At 38.0% G+C, this 9,233-nt stretch overlaps 1 protein-coding gene across 1 annotated transcript; it reads left to right on the top strand.

The window, feature by feature from the left end:
- Nucleotides 1-963: 963 nt before the first annotated feature.
- Nucleotides 964-4,317, top strand: LOC115376673 (E3 ubiquitin/ISG15 ligase TRIM25-like; the record flags this gene model as incomplete). Its single annotated transcript, XM_030076409.1, has 2 exons — nucleotides 964-1,880; nucleotides 4,296-4,317. Coding segments are annotated over exons 1-2 (939 nt in total), but the record flags the coding sequence as incomplete, so codon positions are not given.
- Nucleotides 4,318-9,233: the final 4,916 nt, after the last annotated feature.

The following is a 9,233-nucleotide window of genomic DNA, read 5'->3' as shown; positions in this document are numbered from 1 at the left end:
TCACCGGACATGAACCCAATCCAGATGGTTTGGGGTGAGCTGGACCGCAGAGTGAAGGCAAAGGGGCCAACAAGTGCTAAACACCTCTGGGAACTCCTACAAGACTGTTGGAAAACCATTTCAGGTGACTACCTCTTGAAGCTCATCGAGAGAATGCCAAGAGTGTGCAAAGCAGTAATCAGAGCAAAGGGTGGCTATTTTGAAGAAAGTAGAATATAAAACATGTTTTCAGTTATTTCACCTTTTTTTGTTAAGTACATAACTCCACATGTGTTCATTCATAGTTTTGATTCCTTCAGTGAGAATCTACAATGTAAATAGTCATGAAAATAAAGAAAAAACATTAAATGAGAAGGTGTGTCCAAAGTTTTGACTGGTAGTGTATGTCTGCAGATATTTCCTTGTTCCTCCCTTTTACACAGACCTACCAGTGTAAAGATGGGTGAGTGACAGTGAGAGAGAGGGAGAAAAAGAAAGAGAGAGGAACACTAGTTTTCTATTCTCTTCAGCTTGACAATGTAAATATCTCAGTAAAAAATGGGGCTGCTTATGCTCATTTTAGTTTCAGTTGTGTTTTGTGAGCAAAAAGTGTTAAATTTGTTATAATCCAAACCTCATGTTGTAAATGAGGGCTAAACACAGCCTGTTTCTTTGAAACCACTCCTCTTCCTGGAAAGAAGCAAAGCCTGATCCCCCCTCCCTTTTCCATTTGCTGTCTAAAAGCAAAGCACATGTGATATGATTTGCAGATATTTCCTTAGTCCTCCACCTTTCACGTTTCTACCAGTTTAAAGACGAGCGTAAACAGCACTGTGAAAGAGAGAGCGAGAGAGAGCTGCCTGTTCACTGCACATCAGCAAACGAACACAAAGAAAAACAGAGGTTTGGTCTGGATCAGAGCTCAAGTTTTATCTACTGAGGGGAAGTCAAACTGTCAGACCTTCACTGTCACTGAGAGCTGACATGGCACAGCGAGGAACTCAGCTGGACTCTGAAAAATTCTCCTGTTCCATCTGCCTGGATCTACTGAAGGATCCGGTGACTCTTCCCTGTGGTCACAGCTACTGCATGAGCTGTATTCAAAGCTGCTGGGATGGAGATGACCAGAGGAGAATCTACAGCTGCCCACAGTGCAGACAGATCTTCTTCCCAAGGCCTGTCCTGGTGAAAAACACCATGTTAGCAGAGTTAGTGGAGGATCTGAAGAAGTCGGGACTCCAAGCTGCTCCTCCTGATGGTGGCTATGCTGGACCTGGAGATCTGGCCTGTGATGTCTGCACTGGGAGAAAGCTGAAAGCCCTCAAGTCCTGCCTGGTGTGTCTGGTCTCTTACTGCCAGCAGCACCTCCAGCCTCACTACGAAGTAGCCCAGTTAAACAAACACAAGCTGGTGGAACCCACTGTAAAACTTCAGGAGAACCTCTGCTCTTGTCACGATGAGGTGATGAAGATCTTCTGCCGCACTGATCAGCAGTGCATCTGTTATCTCTGCTCCATGGAGGAACATAAAGGCCACGACACAGTCTCAGCTTCAGCAGAAAGAACTGAGAGGCAAAAAGAGCTCGGGGAGAGCCGGAAAAAAATTCAGCGAAGAATCCAGGACAGAGAGAGAGACTTGAAGGTGCTTCAGCAGGAGGTGGAGGCCATCAATCGCTCTGCTGATGGAGCAGTAGAGAACAGTGAGAAGATCTTCAGCGAGCTGCTCCGTCTGCTTGAGAAAAGAAGGTCTGATGTGAAGCAGCAGATCAGATCCCAGCAGGAAGCCGAAATGAGTTGTGCTGAGGAACTGGAGGAGAAGATGAAGCAGGAGATCGCTGAGCTGAGGAGGAAAGACGCTGAGCTGGTGCAGCTCTCACACACAGAGAATCATACACATTTCCTGCACAGTTACCCCTCGCTGTCACGTCTCAGTGGACAGTGGACACAACTTCCCAGCACCGATATCCGTCCTCTGCGGCACTTTCAGGATGTGACTGCAGCTTTGACAGAGTTTAGAAATAAACTGCAGGCCGTTCTTAGTGAGGAATGGACTAAGATCTCACTGACAGCGACTGAACCAGATGTTTTACTGCCACAACCACAACCCAGAACCAGAGATGAGTTCTTGCGATATTCACGTCAAATCACACTGGATCCAAACACAGCACACACACAACTGTTACTATCTGAGGGGAACAGAAAAGTAACATCACTGAGTGAATATTTATGTGCTGATTACCCAGGCAGATTCACTGAACGCTATCAGGTCCTGAGCAGAGAGAGTCTGACTGGACGTTGTTACTGGGAGGTGGATTGGAGGGGACGGGGAGTTTCAATAGCAGTCGCATATCAGGATGTGAGCAGAAAAGGGAAGGAAAGTCGATTTGGACTCAACGACAAGTCTTGGATATTATGGTGTGACAAAAAAGGTTATAAATTCAGACATAACAGTGAGGAAACTCCCATTCCAGGTCCTGTGTCCTACAGAATCGGAGTGTACCTGGATCACAGAGCAGGTGTTCTGTCCTTCTACAGCGTCTCTGAAACCATGACTCTCCTCCACAGAGTCCAGAGCACGTTCACTCGGCCGCTCCACGCTGGGATTCATTTGTATGATTCGTTTGGTTTTGGATCCTCTGCTGAGTTTTGTGAAAAGAAGTTATGAAACCTGCAATGTGGGAAAAACTGCTGTTTCAGGTTTTTATATTTTGATTATCAATGTAAGTCTTCATCTTATTAGGTCTTCATCTCTCCAACTTTATTTTATTTCATTTTTATATATATATTTTTTTTATTTGGTGATTTTGTGATACCTTTCTGGTAATTTTCTTAATTTCTTATATTTCTATTTTTTTATCAGTTGTTGTGGATAATTCTGTGCTGTTCTGTTAATTGTGTTTGTGGGTGGCTATGTGTGTGTTGGGGGGAGGTTTTTTGGTTTGGTAATTTCTGGTAGTGTTTTTTTTTTTTTTTTTTCATTTTGTAGCATTTTAATGATATTTTTGCTCTATTTTTGGTTATTTGTTATACAGTTTCTTTGGGTAATTTTATGGCAGATTTTTTGTAATGATTATCATTTTGTACATTTTTTTTCTCAATAATTTTATGGTAATTCAGTTGTAAATATTTTTATTATATTATATTATATCTAATATAGTTTTGCTGTATGATTTTGCTATTTTTAAATTATTATTAATAATATAATATAAAGTCTTACTATAATTATTATTATATTAAACTAATCTCATTTATTTATTCATGTGGTTGTTTAGATAGATAGATAGATAGATAGATAGATAGATAGATAGATAGATAGATACTTTATTCATCCCGCAGGAAATTCACAGTTTTTCAGCAGTATCCACAGATTACAGATTAAATAAAATAAAGAAAAAAAAAAAGGGTATTTATTTACATATCCATTTATTTCATTTTTGGCAGGGGTATTGTTGTCTGTTTAAATTTGGTGGTAATTCTATGGTAAATTTCTTGCCATTATTATAATTATTTTTTGAAAAATCTTTGGGGTAATTTTGTGTTAATTTCATGGTACTTTTAATGGTAATCAAATATGAAATAATTAACTGTCATATTAAACATATGATTGTAAAAAGTTATGAATATGGTTTTCTTGAATTGTTTTGCTCATTTTACATTCATTCAAATCTATATAATTTATATCATTATTATTTGTTATATCATTGATGTAATTAATATTGGTATTATTTGTTTATTTACTTTACAAATTTTCCGCCTATTTTCCCATGATTCCATAAAATAATTACTTTTCTCACTTTTTTTGTGTTAAGTAAATCTTCAATATTGATTAATTCTGTTCACATATTCCAGAATGATGATTTAATGTAAAACATATTTAATCACTTCTTCACATATTTGTTTTCTTGTGTGGGCAAATGATTATGATTTAAAAAAAAAAAAAAAAAAAAAAAAGCATAAATAAAGCATAAATGAACACAAGAAAGTGTTTTTGTTTTTCTTTATTTATTAGTTTTTGTGCAGGTGCTCAGTGTGTGTGGTTCTTTCTGGTCTGCCGGGCGGACAGAGCCTGACACCCGGTGGCCAGTTTGCGGAACTGCAAGAGAATTCAAACCCAAATAAAAGAACGTGTCCAGATGCAGTCACATGAGCTGTGTCCCAGTTCAGGGTCTGCATCCTTCAAAGTCCTTCTTCGGATGAAGCGCCCTCCCCGTCAACCAAATGGGATGGTCTAACCTTCGGAATATTTCCTGGTCGGGTAACCGCCGTTCCCATGACAACAAACACCGGAGACTGAAAGATAACGTTTCTTTCCGTCAGACAAGTCAGAACAGTAAAGAAAGGGGTTGGTTTAACATATATGACGTTGGATGTTCAAATGAGTAAAAACCGAATATTTTATAACAGTGAAATCTGAATTTAGATGCCGCCGTCACCATTTCAGTTAACTTTTCTCCAACTGAGCAGCAGCACCCAAAGCATCTTGGGATACAGGAGCCCGAGAAGGATAGTTGTGGTGCAGCCTCCGAATTGGCTACCAACGGCTGAAAAGGAGGCCGCATTTGAAGTGTGAATTTGAAGGATCCTTCGACTTTGGATGAATTGGGACAGGCCTTCACGCAGTGTTGTGACGTAACTGGCCTTCAAATGCGGACTTCGAAGGATGCAGACCCTGAATTGGGAAACAGCTATGGTCATATCAGGTTAGTGCTGAGTCATGCTTTGTTTCTCAAACGTTGCTGATGTCATTTTTAAATTCTCAGTTTTATCTCAGGAAAGAATAAATATTATTATATTTAATATATGGGGTTTATGAGTATCATCCCACATGTTTATTTTCACGTTGAAACATACACAGCCAACAAAAAAGTTGACCTTTTTTTTTTTTTCTTTTTATACAGCATTTTGGGCAATGGCTACAGGTTCTGGTGTCTTGGTATTTTCCTGTTTGAATTGGAAAGTAGATCGAGCAGGAAGTAACCTTACGCCCGAAAGTCTTTTCATGAATTATTGTAACTACATGAAAATAAATAAAGTTTACTGTTTTTTGTGAATGAACTTCATATGGGATCACACATAAATAACAAAATAATAACAAAACATCCACACACTCACACACACATACACACACACACACATACACACACTCACAGAACTAATTGTCTCGTGAGTGTGAAAAGGTTATGTGACATAAATAAAGGTTATGCATGTAATTGTCGTCAAGATATGTAAAAGAGTGGTGTGTGTGTGTGTGTGTGTGTGTGTGTGTGTGTGTGTGTGTGTGTTTTAAAAGTTGATGTACTCCAAGGAGTAGTAACATGGAAGGGCACAAGGGAGTAATTTCACCTAGGGTGCCAACATAGGCAGAGACGCCACTGATGTTGCATCATGTTTTTTTTTTGTTTTTTTGACTGGACACATTTTGCAGAGGGAAATGTTGCAAAACAGCACCCTCTGATGTCACTCATGTTTTGTTTAGCAAACAACACCTGAACCAGGCCCCAAGAGAGTCATTTTTATTTGTCTCGAACAGTTCAACATATCAGTTGACAATTCTTAAAAGAGTCAAACGACCAGAATAGAAATGAACTGTACAGTCAACTAAATCATAACACATTCATTTACAAAACACCATATATGTCCGAGAAGGGACAGAAGGAAGCCACGCTGCCCCTCCGTACTCCTTCATTAGATTAAGTTTCAATAAGAGCCGCTTTACAATTCAAAGCAAATACAAATAGCCTACCAGAGGCAAACCAACTTAATGCCACAAAAAATAAAGTATACTAAGCATATACAATTCTCATTTACATATTATACATGTCCATGATTGATTGTTTATAGATGCTTTTGAATTTTCTTATGTGCTTACTCCTTTTGGTAATTCCAAAGCAGCACCCCACAAACAGAGATGCACATGCTTTTTCGAGTTGTGCGAACGTTTGGTTGTTTTAAATTCAATGATTCTCTTAAATTGTAACCCCTTCTCTACCAGAGAACATGTTTAGTATGTTTTCTGGCATCATCTTGTTAATTACTTTAAACATAATTTGCCCAGTTTTATATTTGACCATATTCATAAATTTCAGAGTGTGAGATTTTAAAAACAGACTGTTTGTACGTTCTAGATGACTAACTTGATGTACTATCCTTATGGCTCATTTCTCCAATGTCCATATCTTTTGTAGGTTGCTTTTGTAAGTATTTCCCCAGATTTCAACACAGTATGACAGATAAGGTTCAATAAGTGTGCAGTACAAAGTGTGCAGTGTTTTCCGATTCAACATGTGTCTTGTTTTACCCAATATTCCGATGCTTCTTGCTATCTTTGTGCACAAATACTTTATGTGAGGTTTCCAGCATAGTTTGTGATCTATTGTAATACCCAAGAACTTGTTCTCATATACTCTTTCTAATTCTACATTATTAATTTCCAAACAAAGTTTTGTGTTAATTTTTCGATTTCCAAATATGATGAACTTTGTTTTGTTCAGATTTAATGATTTAATGATGAATGTTCATTCTTATTGAACCAGCATTTCAATTTATTTAATTCTGTCTTGGTTACATTGAAAAGTTTCTGCATATCATCCCCAGAGCACAAAATATTTTTTGTCAGCAAAGACAACAAATTTCACCATGTTAGATACTTTACAGATGTCATTTATGTACAGAATAAATAATTTGGGCCCCAAAAATGGACCCTTGTGGGACATCACAGAGAATATTTGCATGGCTTGATTTATATTGCCCTATCTGTACAAGCTGCTGTCTATTACTGATGTAGCTTTTCAGCCAGTCCAGAGCAGCCCCTCTGATACCACGTCTGTCCATTTTTTTTTATGTCATGATTAATTGTATCAAAGGTCTTCAAATCAATAAATATTCCCAGTGCAATTTTTTTTTTTTTTTTTTTTTCTGTACATGATGTTATCTCTTCTACCAGGTCCATTAGTGCCATGGATGTGGAACTGGCTGTCCTAAAGCCATACTGACAGTCCATAAAGTAGTCAAGTCTTTCACTGTAAAGTTTTTCAAGTATCTTTGAGAACTGTGACAGCAAGGATACTGGTCTATAGTAGGGCTGCACAATATATCGTAAATTTATCATCAGCGCGATATCAACATGTGCGATATACATATCGTAAAAACTGCGATAAATAGTGTGTTTCATTCATGTTTTACATGTAAAAAAAAATCTGGGTTCGCTGGGTTTATTGTTTTCCCTTTGGACTCTTATTCGCGGACTTGCGCTACTTCCTCATTCTGATGAGAGAAGCTGAACTGACAGAACGCAACGTTGCCTGTCCTCATTATTTCTCCCATTTACAGGTTTGTAAAGTTGCAAAACCAGTATAAATGCACATACATGTTGATTAACATTCATATTATATGTTAGATTGATGCTGTGAGAGTAAATGCCGCATTTACATGTTATATGGGAAAGTGGAGAAACTACCGTTTCTGTAGTGTTGTGGCGCCCTCTGTAACATTGAAGTCGCACCGCGACCAGGTTGAGACCAGTGTTATGTTTTTATTAGTGGCTCAAGGCTCCAGTACATTTCAGGTTTTGGTTTAATACTGTTGGGTTTTGTGCAAAAGCGTATTCAAAATGTATATATATGTTCCTGGTGTTTACATTTTAATGCACATCCGAACATTTCTAGTATTTTATTGAAAAAAAAGAGAAAACACTTTGCCAGCCTTCAGCTTATATTCTTACCAAACTAATGCCAGTTAATGCCACTTTTTGTTTTGTACTGCAAGTCATATGAAAACAAGGGGAAACATAAATGTCCAGTATTTTTACATTTCAGATGAATGTTGAACTTGTATTTTTGATAGTTGTGAATTACACTAAAACAGCTCAGTTTATGGACTGAAGGAGGATCTATTAGTACAATAGTGCTGTGAATTCAGTATAATTTTTATGGTGAATGGAAAATGTATGCTTTATGTCAAGGTGGAAAAGACTGAAATGTGTAGGCATATTGTTTTATTTTTGTTATTTGTGGATCTTTAGGACAAAGAAAAGGACATTTAAATAAGAAACACAAAGAGAAAAGAAAGAGATATTTGGTTTAATGGCAAATACATTCTGATGAGAGAAGCTGAACTGACAGAACGCAACGTTGCCTGTCCTCATTATTTCTCCCATTTACAGAAACTTTTATCTGCCTACAGGATCCAATGCCTGGACCTGTAACAATATCGTCATCGCAACACTCAACAGCATTATCGCATATCGCATGTTTTCCTAATATCGTGCAGCCCTAGTCTATAGTTGGTAAATAAATGTTTTTCTCCACTTTTGAACAGTGGAATAACTTTTGCAATTTTCATTTTTTCCAGGAATGTCCCCATTTGAATGTGTTAGCGGATCCACAATCCCCTCAATTATTTTCTTTACCATCAGTGGAAGTTTTGTTACTACATTTGTTTACCATATCAATAATATCCTGTCTTACAACAGTTCCCAAGGACATTGAATCTGTGATCCTCTCTCCGCAGTCCCCTACAGCAAAACTACTCCCATCATTGCTTATTTCATTTGCTAAATTTGGACCAACAAAGAAATAATTAAATCCATTCACTATTTCATTCATAAGGGTGATTTTCCTATCCTTATCTTTAAAATTCTCAGGATAATAGACACCACAGTAAAATGGGCTGCTCAGGGTTGTAGTGTTTGTCTCAGTTGTTCATTGTGAGCAACATTATTACGTGCTTGCAACACAATTTAATCTTTCTCGTATTTATTATTACATGTTCCAGACCAGTTTGGCCACTCATCTCAACTTATCTTAGCCCACAAAACACCATAGCAACCGTCTAGCAATGCCTAAGCAACCATCAGAAGCATCATAATGACTGCCTAGGAACACCCTAGCAACTAATAGCAACTAAACCATAGCAACTGCCAAGCAACATTTTAACAACCTCTTTGAACACCATAGCAACATCCTAACAGCCATTATTGATTACTCTAATAACCCTAACGACCACCCACAATACAATAGCATTTGCTTAACAACACCACACCATGTATTGGGAAAACCATAGCAACTGCCAAGCAACACCTTAACAAACACTCTGAACATCATAGCAATATCCTAGCACGCACTACCAACTACTCTGAATAATGTAGCAACCTTTAGCAAACCGCTACAAACACTCCACCACCCATGACATCAATGCAGCTACCTAGCAACATTTTAGTAGCCACCAGAGACACCATAACAACCACTTAGCAACACC

This window comes from Myripristis murdjan, chromosome 18 (assembly GCF_902150065.1).
Source record: "Myripristis murdjan chromosome 18, fMyrMur1.1, whole genome shotgun sequence".
Lineage (NCBI taxonomy): Eukaryota > Metazoa > Chordata > Actinopteri > Holocentriformes > Holocentridae > Myripristis > Myripristis murdjan.
Note: the sequence above shows the minus strand (reverse complement) of the source record. Positions and strands in the feature narration are given on the sequence as shown.